Source organism: Eschrichtius robustus, chromosome 19 (genome assembly GCF_028021215.1).
Source record: "Eschrichtius robustus isolate mEscRob2 chromosome 19, mEscRob2.pri, whole genome shotgun sequence".
In the NCBI taxonomy this organism is placed as follows: Eukaryota; Metazoa; Chordata; class Mammalia; order Artiodactyla; family Eschrichtiidae; genus Eschrichtius; species Eschrichtius robustus.
In genome coordinates, this window is record NC_090842.1 from 60,215,061 (window position 1) to 60,234,638 (window position 19,578).

Consider the following 19,578-nt stretch of genomic DNA (forward strand, 5'->3'; position numbering starts at 1 on the left):
TGGGTGCGGGGAGTGGAATTTTGGAACGAAATGTAGCGAAGAGAAGTACAGTAGTAAGAGTAACATTGTAGCCGCCGCCGGCCGAGGGGGCGCGCCGGGGAGGGGACGCCGCACCCCCTTTCTGCTGCCGGGACCCCCGATCAGAGCCCCCGAGAGACGAGGCGCCCGAGGACCCGCCCCGGCCCTGTCCACGTTCCCCCCAGGAAGCCGGACTCTATGGGGCGGGACCCTGGGGGAGACTGAGCAGAACCTGGAGCCAGCCCTGAACCCCTGAACCTCAAGCCAGGGGCGCCCCGGGAGCACCTACCCCGTGGGCGCTCCGCCCGCCCGCCGAGCAGCCATGAGGTGAGCCTCGAACTGCCTTCAGACCCTTCCCCGCCCGGCGCGAGCTCCCGCCCCGCCTTTGTCCCCCTCCCCCCAGCTTGCTCCGGGCTGGTATTTGGGGACCGGGCACTGGGAGCCTCGCATTTGAGGCCGAGCCCCCTTGGACGAGCTCCAAATATTGACCACTTCCCCTTGACTCTCAAGGCTCCGCGTAGTGCCGGTGAGGTTCTCCCGGGAGCCCTTAGATTTGGGGGCGCTCCAAGGACTCCCGAATTTTTAAAAGACTTTTTCAGAGGACCTTCAAGTTGGCAAATACTCCCCGCAGGGAGGCCAGGATTTAGGCAGGGCTCAGACTCCCCCCAAATCTCAACCCGGCCCCTAGAGGGATTGTGGGGGGCCGGTTTGGGGGTCCCTGGGACCTGGAAGAGAGATTGAGACGTAGACTTTGGTTTTCGGGGTCCCCTTTTACGTGGCGCTGGAAAAAGTCTTCCCAAGAGCGACCTTGCTCCTTAACTTCGGGGGTACTTAACCCCCTAAATTCGGGGGGGCTCATCCTCCTGTGGAGGAGGTTGGTGTGGACGGATCCACGGACCCAGACGCAGCCTCCAGGGTCTGGCTGGGACTCCCCTCCCCCGCCGCTCCCCACCCACAATTTGCTTAAAACAGGCTGTGCCTAGGACCGAGCGAGCCCTCTGGGCTGAGGGCGGCTCCCCGGCCCCGGGCCAGAAGGGCGGCCCCTCTCCCCAACCTGCGCGGCCCTGGGGAGGGAGGGGGCGCGGCAGCTGGGGGAAGGGGGGCCTTTGTCTTCCTGACTCACCTGTCGAGACAGCTGGTGTGGGGAGGGGCCGGCAAAGAGCGCCGTGGGCCGGCTGCTTTCCCCACCACGGCGCCTCCCCCTTCTCTCAACACCACCCCCCCCTTCCCCAGCAGTCCCGAGTTGTGCGGTTGGAGGAGGGGGCGTTGCAAAGCTTCAAGGTCATAGCCTTCTCCCCCAGGGACCCAGGCTTCCCAGAGAGTTCCAGCTATCTTCCCAGGAATTTAATCCTGGGGGGTGGGGGTCGAAGGGACCCAGGGATTTTGTCTTTCCCGGGCCTCCCTCAAAACTCCTGGGCTCACCTGAGGGCGGGGCCCGTGCGGCTGGGGGACCCGACTAGCCCCCCGCCCCCTTATTCTCCCTTTCCCCTGGCCCCCCATAATCTCTCCCTTGAGGCCTGAGCCTGACAATACTATCTCCCTTCCTCTACTCTCTCAGGGACTTCCTGCCCCAAAGCCCCCAGCTCGAGGGGGAGGCCCCTGGGGGCGGCTGGGGATTAACCCCCTGGCGCCCACATCTTCCCACATTCCCCATACCCCTGCCCTCTGACACAGGGTGGCATTCCTTTTTACGGTCAGTAGAGAATCCCCCTCGCACATTTGTTCCTTCTGCTGTAAAGGGATTGCTGGAAAATTTGGAGCAAGGGGGCACCCACAGACACCCACAAGACTTCCTACCTATCCTTTCCCCCATTATAGCAACATTCCTTCAGGGTCTGACCGGGAGAGGGGGCAGTTTTCGGGAGTCAGGCTCTCTTCCTTCACCTTCTTCCTGGGGGGGCTCTCCTCTCCCACTGCCCCCCAGCCCCGCCCCTTGCCTCCCCACCCCCCCCCCCCCCGCCGCGTTTCCGGTCCCAGGCACGGTGGAAGGCGGATGGCGGATGTCCGAGTTAGTGCTGCCTCACTCACTGAGACCGTAAAAGGGCAGGAGCAACGTCTGGGCCAGCCTCCCCGCCCCCAGTCCCCGAGGCCCTGGCCCTCCCACAAGGCCCCCCTACTGCTGGCCACGACCAAACCTCCCACCTCCTGGGAGGTGGGCAGAAGTTGAGCTGATGCCTGTCCCACCAGAGGGTTACTCCCACCTCCCGAGGGGTCTTCCCTTCTGATGGCCACACCCGACTTACTGGGCTGTGCCCCTTCTCCCAGGACAGCTAGGAAGGATTCAGAAAGACCCATGGCCTTGTCTGGGGGCAACTGGGGAAACTGAGGCTCAAAGAGAGAAAGGCCTGGCCCAAGATCCCTCAGAAATTCCTAAGCAGTATTGAGGGAGGGGAGGGGGCTGGGATCCTCTGATTTCTGGCTGATTTGGCTGGGGACAGTCTTGGGGGCAGTTGGAAGAGAGGATGTTAAGATGGAAAATTACAAGATACAGTTCCTTTTCTCCCAGTTTGACAAATATTTGTTGAGTGTCTGCTGTGTCCGGGACTCTGAGCTGGAATTCTGGGAAGTGGGGCAGAGGTCTGAGAATCTCAGGGCAGAAGGGACTCAAGAAGTACTTGGTTCATTTCTTTCCTCTTCCAATAATTGTAATTATTATTGTTGTTTTTATTTTTTTTTTAAATAATGAGAGACCATTTGATCAAGCATCTACTTTGTGCCAGGCACTGTACTAGGTGCCTGATTCAATTTAATCCTCACAGCAATTCTAAGAGATTGATACTATTAGGACCATCCCCCTTCCCCAGATGGGAAAACTGAGGCACAGAGAAATTAAGCAAATTGCCTATGAAAGTCAGATTGGAAGTGGGCAAGCCTGCATTTGAACCCAGGCCTCTTTCCAGACTATTATACTATTAGAGAAAAAGGAAAATCAAACCTTTAGTGGTCTTTAAAAAAAAAAATAATAATACAAGTAACGTGCTTTCACTGTACAAACACTTAAGATAATGCTGATAAACAAAAAGGAATCCAGTTACCTTCCTAATCACTTATGGGGAACTGAGGCCTGTCAGGGAGGAAGGACTAGAGTGAACCCATACAAGCCCTGCAGACCCCACATCTGAGTTTCTATCCAGGGTTTCTTCAAAGAAGATTTGTAGTTTGGAAAGGTTGTGTGTACCTGAGGCTTTGGGGGGTGGATCACAAGTTTTGCAGTTTAAGGGGCTATAGGATGAAGGGGTGAAAGGAAGGGCAAGCCTCTAATATGGAAGGTTCGAGTAAACCAGAGTGACTATGTTTGATTGCCTCCCGTGATGAGAAGCTCTCTCTCTCCTATATCGCCTCTCAGCTCCCTCATATGGATCCTCTGCCAAATTCCAAGTCCTGCGCTTAGGGCTTTTCTTATCTCTTTCAATCCTTACCAAACCCCAGTGAGTTATGGTTTCCAGGGCTGGAAACTGAGGTTCAGAGACGGGAAGCCACACAGCGAGGGGGTGACTTGAACCTTCTTTTATCTACCACATGCTAGAGTTTTCCAGAATGGGAGGACTTGTGGGAGAGTTCTGGGCTGGTTGGGGATTAAGGCTCTCATGTCAAATTGAGGGTATGAGACCCCAGAGACCACTGGAATTAGGCAGACCCCATTTCCATCTCACTCCCTGCTTCCTGGCTGTGGGATTTTTCCGTTCTAGCTTTTTGCCTGGTTTATAGTTTTATTCTGTGAACTTAAGTAATGAATTAGTTTTTTATAGGTAATACCAGCCCATGTTAAAACAAAACAGAAAGTCATAATCAAGCAATTCAAGAAGGTAAACGGTACAAAATGTCCACTTCCTGCCTGCCTCCTCAGGCCCCCAGGTCCCCAGTGCCTCAGAGGCAGCCATGGTTAGTCGCCTGAGAAGCAGCCTCTGCATATATCACCACTCTGTGTGCAGAGGTATTTATATCCTCCCCACCTTTTTTTAAAAAAAAAAAAACTTCTGATACACACCACTTTATACCTTGCCTTAAAAACAGAAAAATCAGCTTAGCTGTTTTCTCATCTTTAAATGAGGTTAAGAACATTGGGGGTGGGGTGGGGGGGAACTTGCGTTCAAATATGAGCCCCTCTGCTTGTTTGCTGTGTGACCTGGGATAACTGCCTTCACCTTTCTGTGGCCACAGTTCCTCATCTGTAAAAAGGGTGAGCACCAGAGTCCATCTCATGAGGTCATTGCAAGGTTCACTGTGGAAATTGCAGCTCAGTACCTAGAACAGTGTCCGGTACACAGGCTAACCAATAAATGTCAGCTGCCATTGTTAAAAACTTTTCCTTTTTTACAGATGGCTAATTTAACAACTCTTGGATACCTACTATGTCCTAGGCATGATTCTAGGTTCTGAGGACACAGCAGAAAGGACAAAACAGAAAGGACAAAAATCCCTGCCCTCATGGTCCTGACCTTTTGGTAGGGGAGACAGGGATCTGTCAGGCAGGGATCAGGTGCTATGAAACGTGGGACATGCAATGAGAGGGAGAGGAGCTTTTCCAGATAGTGTAGTCAGGGAGGGCTTCTTGGAAGAGGTGTCGACTAAGTGGCGACCTGAAGGAGGTGAAAATCCAGGATGAGGGAGAACAAGAGCACCAGCCTGCGGTGGGAATGTGTCTGGCACGTTGAAGGAGCAGCACGGAGGCCAGTGGGGCTGGAACAGCAAGCTGGGGGGAAGGAAGGGATGAGATCAGAGATCACACAGATCACGAAGGCCCTGGAGAGAACTTGGCCAGAATAAAAATTCTGTGGGAGCTGCCACGGGAGCTTCCAAGAAGAGGAGGGGCACGATCTGACTTGTGTTTTAACAGGATCCTTTTGCTGTAATGGGGACACCACAGCCTGGAGAGGGACAAGACCAGTCTGGGGTCATTCTGCAGACATCCAGCTCTCTGGCCAGTCCAGAGACTCAGCAGGGCAGGGTCGCTTGGGAGAGCAAAGTGCAGCCAGGGTTGGGTAGCAACGAAGGCCCCGGGCACCTGGGCAGAGTCTGCCCTGGGTGTGGGTGGCAGGTGTGGGCGAGGCCTTAACCCTGCCCTGCCAGGGGCAGTGGAAGCCAGAAAGAGCCCCTGAGGCTGCACTTGTCTGGAAACAGCACCTGGTGTTTGGGTAGGGCCCACACAGTCCCCGGTGGTTAAGATTGTGGACTTGGGAGCCAGGTGGCTTGGGTTCAAACCCTCGCTGTGCTTACTTACTAGCTGTGTGACCACGGGCGAGTCACGCAACCTTTCTGGGCCTCTGTTTGCAGTCCTTGCAGAATGAGGGTGAAATAGCCCATCTAGAAGGGCTGCAGTGAGAATAAAATGAGAGACTCTGAGGAAAGGGCTTAGGGCATCTGAGCAGCTGAAGTGCCTGATAAGAGGGAGGTACCCCAATTATGTAAACCTGGGGGGAGGGTCTGGGGGCTCAGCTTCCTGGCCTCGGAACCCGGATCTGGGTCTGCTGAGGGGCTTTCCCTGCCTTGTCTTTTACAGCGTCAGTGTCATGCGCCAGCCCCCAGCCCTGGTAGAGACAGAGCCATTGTGGGGTATAATTTCTCTCCCCGGAAACCTCTGACCACCAACTTCCTCTTTTCAGGATAAAGTCCGGTGGGGGTGGGGACCAGTGCTTCCCCCTGGTTTGTGTGTGACCTTGGGCAAGTCACTTCCTGTCTGGGAGCTTGAGTTTCCCCACTGGGGGAGGAGGGCATTGAACCTCCCCAGAAGGACTGGTAGGGGGTGGGAGGGATGTGGCTCGGGGACCCAGTGGTACCTGTTCAGGGTGCCCGTGGAAAGGATGCTGGCAGTTACTCAGCACTCAGTACATGCCAGGCACCATGCCAAGCACTTTACATGTCCAGACTCATCTACTTCTCCCACTGCCCTGGGGGAGGTGGGGTCTGTCATTTCCCCAGTCTGCAGGCAAGGAAGATGCCTTCTCTCATGTGGGAAGGCTGCTTGCCTGAGTCATATGGAGTAGGTGGCCCAACGGGGATTTGAACCTACATCTGTGGATATCAGATCCTGAACCCTGAACCAGTTTACTGACCCCCTCTCCCCAAGGCTAAGTCAGATGTCACCTCCTCCAGGAAGTCTCTGATCCCCAGGCTGGGGCAGGCACTCCTTCTGGGCACCCCAGGCCTGGTCTTGGATTATCACTATCTGCGGACAGGACAGACCACTGTGATGCTCTCCTGCCCTGGAGGGTGGGGCCGGGGCTGTCTGGGTCCCTGCCTGACATGGAGCAGGGAGTGTCCACTGATGGCCGTTGGCACCAGGGGGGCCGGATGGATGGGGTGGGCAGCAGGAAGTGGAAGAGCCTGGGATCTAGCATTGGGCCCCAACTTGCTGCAAGCCTCACCCTTCCCCTCCCTGAGCCTCAGCTTCCGCCTCCTGAGTGGGGAGACGTGGTTGGGGGAAGGGGGGGCTCCAAGCACTCCAGCAGAGATGGGGAAACTGAGGCTCCAAGGGCACCAGGCAGGGGCTGGTTCCCAGCACTGCCCAGAGCTCCTGCCCCGCCCCTTCCATCCGCTTCTCCCGGGCCCCCTCCTCCAGCTCTCACTCTGCGTCTCTCTGACTGTCTCAGTCTCTCTGTCCATCTCTTTGTCTTTCTCCATCTGCCTGTATCTCCATTTCTGTATCTTTCTCTGCTCCCTGCCTTTCCATCTGTTTCCCCCCACTACTCCTCTGTCTGTCTGTCTTTCACTGTCTCCGCTATGTCAGTCTGATTCCTTTCTCAGCTCTCTCTGCATCAGTCTGTATGTTTGTCTCTTCCAGTCTGTCTGACTCTTCCTCTTCCTGTCTTCTTTCTCCCCATCTGACTGTCTGTCTCTTTCCTTGTCTGTCTCACATCCCCTGTTTGTCTTTGTCTGACTCTCCCAGTCTGTCTGTCTCTCTGTCCCGTCTGTCTTTTCTCTCCCAGTCTCCCTGTCTGGGTCTCTTTGAGGGTCTGTCCCCAGCCCTCTCTCCCCGTCTGCCTGTCTTCCTCTGCCCCTCCATGGGTCCCTCTTCCTCTCACACTGTCTTTGTGTCTTCAAATCTCCCAGGGGCGCCCAGATGGAGAAGGTGACTGGCCCCTGGAGGAGGGGTGCCAGGCTCCCCTCAGCTAACTGGCCTCTCTCCCCTTTCCTCCCTCCGGGCAGTGAGACGGTTGTCTGCTCCAGCCGGGCCACTGTGATGCTCTATGATGACAGCAACAAGCGATGGCTGCCTGCCGGCACGGGCCCCCAGGCCTTCAGCCGCGTCCAGATCTATCACAACCCCACTGCCAACTCCTTCCGGGTGGTCGGCCGGAAGATGCAGCCAGACCAGCAGGTGAGGCTTCCCTCCCTGCCCCCTCTGCCCGCTGCGCCCCACCACTCCTCACCCACTTTTCCCCCCCTGCCAGGTGGTCATCAACTGTGCCATCGTCCGGGGTGTCAAGTATAACCAGGCCACCGCCAACTTCCACCAGTGGCGTGACGCCCGCCAGGTCTGGGGCCTCAACTTCGGCAGCAAGGAGGATGCAACACAGTTTGCCGCCGGCATGGCCAGCGCCCTAGAGGCATTGGAAGGTTAGAGAGAGTGGGCAGAGGGGACCACTGAGCCCTGCCGTGTGGCCTGGGGCTGCCACTTTACCACTTGGCCTCAGTTTACTCATCTGAAAATGGGGCCAATTCACTACTACTGTGGAGAATTATTATGAGGATTTTGTGGGTTCCTGTGTGCCCCGAGTGCACCCACATATAAAACGCACGGTTCCTAAGAGTACATTTTGCTCCAGGAATTTTTACACATGCACACTCCTGTGTGACCTCCCAGATCAAGATATAGATATTTCCAGCCTCCAGAAAGTTCCTTGTGCCCTTTCCCCAGGTAACCATTATACTGACTTATGTCATCATCGGTTAGTTTTCAGGCAACAATATTAAGAAAAAAACCTTCAGTTGGTATTTTTTAAACTGGAATGTACCCACGAATCATCTAGGAAAAACGCAGATTCCGATTCAGTTGGGTTGGCCGGGGCCCGAGTCTCTGTACTTCTAACAAGCTCCCTGGTGACGCCAAGGCTACCGGTCCATAAACAGTACACTTTGAGGAGCAAGGCTCTAGGTGACGGCTATGCATCTGGGGTCACAAATCACCAAATGGCGGAGGTGTTTGCTTCCTGGAACGGCTTCAGTGCCACTGGGGAGGGGCTCGCTTGTCCGAGGCACAGAAAAATACATGGGAGCCAGAGGCCTGAGGGGGGTGAGGAGGCGGCTCTCAGCCTTTCCTGGGTTTTCAGGTGCGGCAGTCTGAGCGGCTGTGACAGGTGCGTTAAGGGCCTGGATGCTGGAGTGGGCCTGAATTCAAGTCTTGTTCCTGCAAATTCGGGTCTGCAGGACTTGGGGCAAGCGGCTCCCCTCTCTGGGCCTTTGCTGTCCCGCCTGTGACCTGGGCATCCTCCCAGCACCCACCTCACATCAGCTCAGTCAGGGGAAGCTCGTGCCGACCCTCATCGCAGCAGAGTCCCTGGGAGGCCCGGGAGAGCCCAGGGAACGCGCTGAGGGGTGGCGCTGGCTTCCGGGGTGACTCAGCAGCCTTTACTCTCACCTTCCAGGAGGCGGGCCTCCGCCCCCGCCGCCGCCTCCGCCTACAGCACCTCCCACTTGGTCTGTCCAGAACGGCCCCTCCCCAGAGGAGATGGAGCAACAGAAAAGGTGGGGCCAGTCCCTGCGTGGGGAACCTTACTGCTGCCGGAGTTCTAGGTTGTTCCAGAACCCCTGACTCCTAGCGTTCAGACCTCTCCAACTTGCAGTTTTCAGCATGTTCCAACTCCCAGGGGACTAGAAATTGACATCTTTCAGGAAACCCCCCCCCCCCGCCCCCACCTCCTGGAGTTTGAAAAACTCCTGACACTCAGAGCTGCAGAACCTTCTGACCCTTCAATTCCTGGTCCCCCAGATTCCCAGAGTCCAGAATTTCGTTGTCTAAAGGCTCTTGGGTGTTTTGTAATTCTGGTGTTCTTGACAGTCTGATGACTAGATTGCTCGCCTCTTGCTCTCGCTCTGTCCCTGTCCTCCCCCTGCAACCCTTTCCTGGCCCCTGGGGAATGGAGGACATGAGTGGGGCTTAGGAGCCAGCCTTGCCGGAGACCTCTGAGGGGCGATCCGGGAAGTTGCTGGCCATCCTGGGGCTCTGAGTGATGGCAGCTCGCCTTCCCTCCCCAGGCAGCAGCAGTCGGAGCTCATGGAGTGGGAGCGCAGGGCCTCCAACGCAGGTGATTGCTCGAATGGCCTCGGGGGTCGGGTGAACACCCCAGAGGAGGGGGTGGGCCAGCCGGACAACAGAGAATAAGGCTTCTCTCTCAGCACTCCTCCTTTTTCGTGTTTCTTACAGGAGGCCCACCTGCTCCCCCGGCTGGGGGACCACCCCCGCCTCCAGGACCTCCCCCTCCTCCGGGTCCCCCCCCACCCCCTGGTCTCTCCTCGGGGATCTCGGCTGCAGGGCATGGAGCAGGGGGAGGCCCACCCCCTGCGCCCCCTCTCCCCACAGCACAAGGCCCCAGTGGTGGAGGGACCGGGGCCCCCGGCCTGGCCGCAGCCATTGCCGGAGCCAAACTCAGGAAAGTCAGCAAGGTGAGGGGGCAGGCGTGGCGGGTGTGGGGTGAGGGGTGACGGGGCCTGATATTATAATGGGATGAGGCCAGAGTTGCCCGGGAGCCTCACAGGAGGGCTGGAAGGCCAGGAGGCCCGCCCATAAAGCCCCCACCTCTTTGTAATTTCTCCAGCAGGAGGAGGCATCTGGGGGGCCCTTGGCCCCCAAAGTTGAGAGCAGTCGAAGCACGGGCGGGGGGCTCATGGAAGAGATGAATGCCATGCTGGCCCGGAGGTGAGCCTGAGCCTGGAGCCCTCAACAGCCGCAGAAAGCCCTTGGAGCACACCCCCTCAGACCAGCAGTTATCACCTGGAGATTCCTGTTCAGTAGGGCCGGGTGGGGGGAGGGCTCAGATTCCCAGTTAGTTGATTTCTTTGGGTGAAAGTTCGCCCTTTGATAGCCAGGTTTGGGATATAATGATGGGGATTGCATTCTCCTGAGATGGCTGAGGTTTGCAACCACCCAGGTAGCCTCTGGAATGTTCTAAACCCCAGAATTCTAGGACCTTAGGAGATCCTGCCTCAGAACCTGGGAACTCCGCCCTTGGAATTTTGTGACTCCCAAACGTGGGAATCGGAAAGCCCCACCCCCAGTTCGGGAGCGGCACTCTCTTTAACTTCTAAAACTAAAATTTTCTTAGCCTTGACAAATTCCAGAAGTCTGCACGCTAGAATCCACCTTTCGAGAGCTCTGGGGAAGGGAATTGTTGAGTGGCTGAGGGAGGGCTGAAGCCATCTGTTTTTTTGCGTTTCTCTCTTACAGAAGGAAAGCCACACAAGTTGGGGAGAAAACCGCCAAGGATGAATCTGCCAGTGTGAGTCAGGGGCTCTTCCTGCCATATACCCCTTAGGATGTACCGTTTGGGTAGGAATATTGGGGAGGGGGCTGTGATAGGGATGGGCTAGGTTTGAAGGTGGAGGAGGAAAATGAGCAGAGGTGCGGCGCCGGGTGGGGGGGGGGGCTGGCTCATGACAGTTTCTTTTTTTTTTAAATTTATTTATTTGTGGCTGCGTTGGGTCTTCGTTGATGCGCGCGGGCTTTCTCTAGTTGTGCTGAGCGGGGGCTACTCTTGGTTGCGGTGCGCGGGCTTCTCATTGCCGTGGCTTCTCTTGTTGCGGAGCATGGGCTCTAGGCGCGCGGGCTTCAGTAGTTGTGGCTCATGGGCTCAGTAGCTGTGGCTCGCGGGCTCTAGAGCGCAGGCTCAGTAGTTGTGGCACACGGGCTTAGTTGCTCCGTGGCACGTGGGATCTTCCCAGACCAGGGCTCAAACCCCGTGTCCCCTGCATTGGCAGGTGGATTCTTAACCACTGCGCCACCAGGGAAGCCCCTGGCTCATGACAGTTTTATTTCCCACCAGCAGGAGGAGCCAGAGGCCAGAGTCCCAGCCCACAGTGGTGAGTGAGAGCCCAGTCTAGTCACAGGAACTACAAGTCCCAGGATGCCCGCTTCTCACATATAACACACCTTGATGGGAGAGTCTGTACAAACAGTGCTGGGGATTGTAGTCTCCTGAGATGGTTCTTTGAACAGGGGCTGATGAGGCTCGGGGAGAAAGGTTGAGGCAGGGCGTTCCTTGTCCCTGATCTTTTTGATTTATTGCCTGTCCCCCAGAATCTGTGCGGAGACCCTGGGAGAAGAACAGCACAACCTTGCCAAGGTGGGCCATCAATACTGGGGCCCCACCCCCCAAAATAGTTGAATTTGCCAAATTTGTAGGGAGGAACACAGTGTGACCCCTGGAATGGGAGGCAGGGGAGGCAGACCCTCTCTCTAACCTCATTTCCGCCCCAAACCACACCAACTCTCCCAGGATGAAGTCATCTTCTTCAGTGACCACTTCCGAGGCCCAACCCTCTACGCCCAGCTCCAGTGATGAGTCAGACCTGGAGAGGGTGAAACAGGTAGCTTGGGGAAAGGACTGGGAGTGAGGTCCGGGGGATAGAAAGGAGATCTGGGTCCAGACTCTGCCACTGACCTGCCATGTGATTCTAGAAAAGGCCTTGGGAACCTCAGTTTTCCAGTCTGAGAAATGGAGAGAGTGGATCATGTCAGGGATGACACAGACACCATAACCACCTTATCCAATGCCCATGACAGACCTTACTAATCTTATCACTGGACTCACTCCTGTTGAGTACCCAGAATCCTTTTCAGTACACTGACCCCAGACATTTATCACCAATTGGAGGTGGCAGGAGACTGGAATGTATTTGCCAGCCTTGGTACTGGATGTTCTCCAGTACTTTCCTTCTGGCTCCAAGGATCCAGAATTCTCCCCTAGAATTCTCACTTTGTGGCCTTGCCAGTGATGTCATGATGTGTGTGTAATAGGGGTCTTGAACCTCCTTCCTCTGGCCCCTCAGTCATTAAGAAAGGGGGGATTCACTTTTGCAAGTCCAAGTACCCTTCCTGATTGGTACCCCATTATTTTCAGGAGCTTCTGGAAGAGGTGAGGAAGGAACTGCAGAAAGTGAAAGAGGAAATAATTGAAGGTGAGGTTGTTTTTTATTTTAAACATTTATTTATTTTGGAGGTATCATGTCCCTTGGAAAGCCCTGTTTTGGAAGGGAAGGGGGAAGAAGCTCTGCCCCTGACCTCTGCCCAGTTTCCTTCCAGCCTTTGTCCAGGAGCTGAGGAAGCGGGGTTCCCCCTGACCACAGGGCCCCAGAAGATCCAGTTTCTCCTTTCCGCACACGCCCTCCGCCTGTCACCCTGCTTTCCCTGCCTCGACTTGACTTGGAATTGGCTGAAGACTACACAGGAATGCGTCTTCCCCACTCCCTATCTCACTTGGAAAATTCCAAGGGGGTGTGGCTTCCCTGGCACCATGCCCACACCCATACTGGCTGCTGATTGGCTGGGGAGGCCCCCACCCTTTGCTCCCTTTGGTCCTTCCCCTATGCCATCCCCTTGGGGCTGGTTCCTCTGCTGGGGATGTACCAATTAACCCCACAGTAAGGGGGAAGGAAGGAGGGAATTTCACATTCCCTTGTTCTAGATTCACTTTAACGCTTAATGCCTTTGAAGTTTTGTTTTTTAAGAAAAAAAAAGTATATATATATATATTTAGGTTTTGGGGGGAGGAAATGTTTTTTCTCTTTGGTTTTGATAAAATGGGATGTGGGGAGTTTTTAAATGCTGTGCCCCTGGCTTGTCCCACTTGGGACAGCTATTTAAGGGGGGTTGTCCCATCAGGCTGGGGGCACCTCCCCCCACCCCAGGGACCTCCCTTCCCTCTGGCTCCTTCCCCTTTTCTATGAGGAATTAAGATGCTGTAACTTTTTGGAACCTCAGTTTTTTGGTTTTTTATTTCGGTAGGTTTTGGGGTCCAGGCCATTTTTACCCCCTGGGGAAAAAAAGATGAGGGGGAAAGGAAAAGGGGAGGAAACCTCCCCTCTCCCACCTTCACCTTTAGCTTCTTGAAAATGGGCCCCTGTGGAATAAATCTGCCAGTTTTTATAAATGCTAAGATTTCTGGAGTGATTTGAAGGGCTGCTCTCACGAGGATGGGGGCGTGTCCCTCCCTCCGCCAGTAATCTGCCTTCCCCTCACCTTCCTTCTTCCCACCCGAACCTGCCCTCAGACTCCTGCAGCTAGGGTGGCCTCTGGCCCCTCTCGGCCTTCCTGCCTCCCTTCCTCTCTGTGCCCCTCACCAGGCAGCTTCCTCACTCCTTTCCACCCTGCCCCAACCACTTCACCACCCTAGAGAAAGCCAGGGGCAGTCCCTCATTGACCGTGTGCCCTTGGACAAGACCCTTTGCTTCCCCTGGGCCTCCGTTTCCCCATCTGGGAAAGGGCTCAAAGGATGACACTGGCCCCTTCCCACCAGAACCCTCCCAGCTTCTAATTTTAGTGAGCCTGCCACCCATTTTGCAGATGTACATCCTGGTTCTCAGACACATTCTCAAAATGACGTTCCCCCAGAGCTCCTTAAATTATACATTTACAGTCTAAAAAAAATAGAATTCAGAAATAACAGAGCTCATAACACATCCCCTTTAATGGTTCAATGGGTTGGCAGCGGGTAGGCGAGGTAGGTAACACTTAACACTACCTGGTGAAATTATTCCATTTGGTTGGAGGTGGTGAACTTCAGGGCTGAGGGGGCAGGTGGTCCCACTGGAGGAAGCCTTTGCGTGAAGGACTGGGGTGGACACTGGGTGTCCAGTTCAAAGGCAAGAAGTAAGGGGGAATCCCTGAGTACTCTGAAGAGGAGATCTGGATGGAGGAAAGGGTGGAGAGAGGATCTGTTGGAATGATCCACTTAAAGAGGGGAGGACCCCAGTCAAGGCACCAGTGGTGGACGAGAGGAGCCACAGGGTGACTCACTGGAGCTAATGCACACCAAGATCCATCCTAATCCCTGCCCCCCCGAAAGAGTGAGGTAGATGGAAGGTCAAGGGGTGGGGAAGTCCATCAGACGTTTCTATATTTTCACTACAATGTCGGTACCAGTGAAGAAGTGGGAAGAGGTGTCCTGGTGTAATGGATGAGGGTCCCAGGGAAAGGACCACTCCTCAGGTAAGTTGGAGGTGTGAGTGACAAAATTAGATGGTCCATGTGCCCTGCTGGCCCTCCTATTGGTGGGTGGGCGGGGTCCAGTGGAAGACACTGCTTTTCCATTCCAAAGTGCTAAACCAGTGGATGCGGTGGGGTGGGGGGGGGGGAGAGCGGGGGTGGGGGTCGGGCTGGAACGTTCCACCGGTGGATGGGGGTGTCCCAGTGGAAGGTACCCCTCACTGGACAGGTGAGTAGGGAGGTGACCAGAAGCCTGGTTGGATCAGCCCCAGTCCAGGATCCCTTCTGCCCCTAAAGGGACCTGGTGGTATTAGCTGGGCCGGTTCAGGAAGGGACAGTGGGCACAGACATGGCAGCCCAAGCATCAGTCACGTCTGAGACCAGGGCCCTGCGGCCTCCTACTCCTCGGGCGTGGGCTCTGCCTGGGGCGCGGGCGGCGGGTCCGGGGCGCAGAGCTGGGCGCGCACCTCTTGCATCTGCGCCTGCAGCTCCTCCAGGGCGCCCCGCGGCGGCGCCGCCTGCACCTGCGCCTGCAGGGCCTCCAGCGCCAGCGCCAGGCGGTCCACCTCGTCCCGCATCGTGACCCAGGCGGCGCGCTGCTCCCCCTCCTTGCGACGCTGATACGCCTGGTGGCGCCAGTACTCCAGCACCAGACAGCTACAGGTCACGACGAAGACGGTGGCCTCGCCCAGCAGCTCGGCGCCCAGCTCGGCGGCCGCCTCCTCGTTCAGCGGCTTGACGGCTTCAGCATTGAAGCCCATGAGGCGCATCTTGGCTCGCATCTCGGCCCAGTGGTACACTGCGGGGGAAGACAGGGGTCAGGCATCTTTGCTGGGGAATGCAAGCCCCGCCCCTCGACGCCTCGGTGTCCGGGTCGGAGCAATGGCGACACGGCAGCCAGAATAGCGGGCGCCAGCGGGGAATAGGCCCCTTAACCAAGACCCACGTCGGGCCTCGCACGCGGAATGCCCAGTTAGTTATCTGGCCAGGGGTGGCCCTGAGGGCATCTTTTGAAAACGTCCAGAAGATTCTGGTGATCGGCTGGGGATGAGAATTGCTGCCCTGGAGGGGAGGTCCAGAGTGGGGGCCGCAATCTCTAGGAAGGGGTGGGAGCGGTCAAAAGTCCAGGGCGGGGTGTAAAGCTTGCTCCTTCTGCCCCTCCCACAACCCACCTGGCAGGCTCCTTCCCTGCCCCCGAAGGTGGAGCCGACGGTGCTGCGCTCTGTCCTGACGTGTGTTCACTGTGGGGTTTGGGGCTTTGGACGGAGCTCAGGGCTGGAGCGCCTGCTCTAACGCCAACTCCTTCCTTATCTAATCACTTACTCATGTGAACAAGGATTATCAGCATTGTGATCACTTGTAAATGCAACAGAAGCCTAGAGTTGATGTTGAAACCTGATTCACTGCAGTAATAATTAATATTCATCCACTGATACACGAATTGATGGGAAAAATAAGGTTCCTTGGGCTCATTAAGGGATGAATTTCTGAAAACATTTATACTTGACCCCTTCCAACCATCCTCCACAACAACCAGGCTGACCTAATTAGGTTTTCTTCCTTTAAGTTAGAAGAATAACATGCACATGGGGGGGATCATTTAGACTACATAGAAGAGGGTAAATTGCAAGACAGAAGTCCATCTTTCCACCTCCAGCTTTAGTTCTCCTATTCCTCAAAGGAATAGGAGGACTATTTTTTTGGGGGGCTGCACAGCGCAGCTTGTGGGATCTCAATTCCCACACCAGGGATTGAACCCCAGCCACAGCATCAAAAGCCTGGAATCCTAACCACTAAGAGGTTAACCACTTCTATTGGCAGACCAGCCAATAGAGAAGGACTTGAATCACCTAAGAGGATAAAATCTAAATGGCCACTAGGCATGTGAAAAGATGCTGACCTCCATTACATGTCAGGAAAATATTAATTAAAATCACAAAGAGAAAGCACTACACACACACCAGAATGGCTGAAATGAAAAACCCACACATCCTAAGTGCTGCCAAAGATGTATCACACTCAGACTCGGAGGAGGTAATTGAGGACACCCACTCTGGCAGCTGGTTGGCAGCGACTCCTAAATTTAGCATTCAGTGCTCTATGAGCCAGCAATTCCGCTCCTGGGTGGACACCCACAGAAACCTGTCACATGTTCTCTGAAAGACGTCTCTGCATGTTCACCTCAGTGCTATGAATAAAAGACTCTAGACCACCCAAATGCCCACCCATAGAAGGATTGGTAAAAAAGAATGCACACAGTGAAACACTCAACAGCAATGAGAACAAATGAACCACAACGACATACAAAAAGCTGAATAAATCTCACAGACAATGTTGAGTGAAAGAGGCCACATAAGCATACATGCTGTGTGATTCCATTTATATAAAGTCCCCAAAGAGGCAAACTCAATCCACGGGGTTACAAGTCAGGATGGTGGTTACCCTTGGGGGGCATAGTGACTGGAAGGGGGGCATGGTAGGGTTTCTGGGGGCCTGGTTATATTCTGTTTCCTGTTCTTTCTGTGAGTTTATCAAACTATACACTTAGGATGTGTACACTTTGCTTTAGGTACATTGTAATCCAGTTAAAAGTTTTCATAACCCAGGGCTTTCCTGGTGGCGCAGTGGTTAAGCATCCGCCTGCCAACGCAGGGCACATGGGTTCGAGCCCTGGTCCGGGAAGATCCCACATGCCGTGCAGGAACTAAGCCCGAGCGCCACAACTACTGAGCCTGCACCCTAGAGCCCATGCTCTGCAACAAAAGAAGCCACCACGAGAAGCCCACGCACTGCAACAAAGAATACGCACTGCAACAAAGAATACCCCCTGCTCGCCGCAACTAGAGAAAGCCCGCACGCAGCAACAAAGACCCAACGCCGCCAAAAAAAAAAAAAGTTTTCATGACCCAAATGAACGAGAGTTGTCCAGCCACCTTCCTGATCTCTTCCAAGTGAGTTTCACTTGCAGCATCTGGTGAGGCCCAGAGAAATGCCACTGTCCGGTGCCATGCCCTTGGTCAGTCTGTTTCCTCCCTGTTGCCCATGGGCAGCCAGACTTGGCCTTGGCCACCTGTCAGATGAGCCTGAGACATCTAACTTCAAGGTGTCTTGACTGCCTATTTAACCCTCTTCCTGTTGGGAAACTACACTGGCCCCTCCCAAAAGGAACCCCAGTCTTATGATGTCCCCCAGGCTCCTGCCTGGGTGCAGGAAGCAGGGTCGTGATGGAACCTTGAACTCTCTATTCTCCTTGAGGGTCTGTTAGCAGGTAAAATGGATTCAGAATCCAGGACTGAGAAAGTCCAAGTCCCCACTCAAAATGGGAGGGGGACGGGCACGACTATGGCCTGTGTTAAAGGGACTCAAAGACACGATGATAGAACATTCTTTTTTTTTTAATTTTTAAATTTTTTAAAATGTATATATATTTTTTGGCTGCACTGCAGGGCCTGCGGGATCTTAGTTCCCCAACCAGGGATCGAACCCATGCCCCCTGCAGTGGAAGCGCGGAGTCTAAACCAATGGACGGCCAGGGAATTCCCCACATTCCTTTTTGTTTAAAAAACAAAATTTGATGAGCAGTTAAGAGAGTCTTTTATAATATAATTTTATTATATGATTTTAACCACAATTTTAAAAAATATTCAAATTCCATATGTTAATTACCTCCATAAATCTAGACAGTTTCTTAAAGGTAAAGGCTCAAAAGGGAATCTCAGCCTGAAATTGAGGAGGATTTTATGTCACAATCTATAAATGAAGCTATGCTTGCCAAGCACAGTAGTTAAAACAAAACAAAGCAAAAATGGTGAAATTACTCATGTTTGCTTCCCCAGCAGTGTCTTATATCCCCAGGCATGCTTTTGCCAACTTACCAACACTTCTTTTTTTTTTTTTTTTTTAGAAATTCACGTTCTTTTATTTATTTATTTTATGACTGTGTTGAGTCTTCGTTTCTGTGCGAGGGCTCTCTCCAGCTGAGGCAAGTGGGGACCACTCTTCATCGCGGTGCGCGGGCCTCTCACCACCGCGGCCTCTCTTGCTGCGGAGCACGGGCTCCAGACGCGCAGGCTCAGTAATTGTGGCTCACGGGCCCTGTTGCTCCGTGGCATGTGGGATCCTCCCAGACCAGGGCTCGAACCCGCATCCCCTACACCGGCAGGCAGACTCCCAACCACTGCGCCACCAGGGAAGCCCCCCCAACACTTCTGAAATATTTCACTACTAATAAATCTCATGATTTGCAACGGAAAAAAATTAAAAGAACGAATAAGCTTTATGTATTTCAACACAGAAAAATCTCTCAAATATAACGAGAAGAAATACAAGGTCCAAAAGATACAAACAGCGTGATAAAAACAAGAACGTGCATTATGGACACACATATATATTCAGGAAAAGTATAAAGTCTCACATGGAATAATACTCAGCAACTTCAGGACAGATGAAGGAGGAACGAGTGAGAACGGGGTGAGGCTTTTTAGCTTTAGTCCCTAGAAAAGGGAAAAAAACTCAAAGCAAATAGGGCAAAATGTTAATATCTATTAGTTCTAAGTGGTAGGTACATGGGTGTTATAGGATTTTCTCTATGTCTGCAATATTTCACAATTAAAAGTAACAAATTAGTTCAAAAAGAATAACAATTATATTTTTTGGCCATTTGGAAAAAAAAGGATTTTGATGAATGCACAGTGATAGAAATCAGGTCAGTGCTTCCCTGAGGTCAGGTATAGATGGAGAGATGGACTGCAAAGGAACACAAGGAAATTTGGGGGGTGAAGGAAATATTTTTAACTATGGTGGTGGTTTCATGGCAAATACCTGTGATAAAACCCATCAAAGTGAACCCTTAAAATAAGTACAGTTTATTGCATGTAAGTCATACCTCAAAAAAAGTTGTTAAATAAAAAGGAATTTTATAAGATTAAGAAAGTGAGAAGGCAAGCCACAGACTAGGAGAAAATATTTGCAAATCGTATATCTGATAAAGGACTTGTTCCAGAACATATAAAGAGCTCTTAAAACTCAACAATAGCTGGGAATTCCCTGGCGGTCCAGTAGTTAGCACTCGGTGCTTCCACTGCAGGGGGCCCCGGTTCAATCCTTGGTCGGGGAACTAAGATCCCCACAAGCCACATGGCGCAGCCAAAAAAAAAAAAAAAGTCAGCAGAGAAATACCAATCAAAACCACAGTGAGATTCCATTTCACACCCACTAGAATAACTGTATTCAAAACAACGGCCAGTTGCACACATGTCCACATCAGCGTTATTCACAACAGCCAAAAAGTGGAAACAACCCCAAAGTCCATCAATTTGTGAATGGATAACAAAACCTGGTATATTTATACGGTGGAGTATTATTAATACATTAAAAGGAATAAAGTACTGATACATGTTACGACAGGGATGAATCTTGAA

General features: G+C 53.5%; 2 protein-coding genes across 4 annotated transcripts in view; one reads left to right on the plus strand and one right to left on the minus strand.

The window, feature by feature from the left end:
* On the plus strand, positions 1-13,103 carry VASP (vasodilator stimulated phosphoprotein). 3 transcript variants are annotated; one of them, XM_068529382.1, is made up of 13 exons: positions 1-345; positions 7,165-7,336; positions 7,410-7,575; positions 8,604-8,703; positions 9,214-9,263; positions 9,383-9,621; positions 9,777-9,874; positions 10,403-10,454; positions 10,998-11,034; positions 11,252-11,297; positions 11,451-11,541; positions 12,075-12,132; positions 12,257-13,103. In XM_068529382.1, exons 1-13 carry the CDS (start codon positions 341-343, stop codon positions 12,292-12,294), a joined length of 1,152 nt encoding a protein of 383 aa, XP_068385483.1. In that variant the 5' UTR covers positions 1-340; the 3' UTR covers positions 12,295-13,103. The 3 variants fall into 3 exon arrangements, with proteins under 3 accessions (XP_068385483.1, XP_068385482.1, XP_068385484.1); XM_068529381.1 differs by having other exon boundaries at positions 2-345; positions 9,774-9,874; XM_068529383.1 differs by having other exon boundaries at positions 2-345; positions 9,774-9,874; positions 11,001-11,034.
* Positions 13,104-13,622: 519 nt separating this feature from the next.
* Positions 13,623-19,578, minus strand: part of OPA3 (outer mitochondrial membrane lipid metabolism regulator OPA3) — a 63,057-nt gene continuing 57,101 nt past the window's right edge. Inside the window, exon 2 of the mRNA XM_068529385.1 lies at positions 13,623-14,957. Within this exon, the coding sequence (XP_068385486.1) occupies positions 14,557-14,957 (401 nt within the window). The 3' untranslated portion in view covers positions 13,623-14,556. The remainder of the gene's footprint in view (positions 14,958-19,578) is intronic.

Excerpts from the sequence above, each read along its gene's own strand:
- VASP (XM_068529381.1), top strand. Across the intron at positions 7,337-7,409 it reads AGATGCAGCCAGACCAGCAG|GTGGTCATCAACTGTGCCAT; the intron begins GTGAGGCTTCCC and ends CCCCCCTGCCAG. Across the intron at positions 9,622-9,773 it reads AACTCAGGAAAGTCAGCAAG|CAGGAGGAGGCATCTGGGGG; the intron begins GTGAGGGGGCAG and ends TAATTTCTCCAG.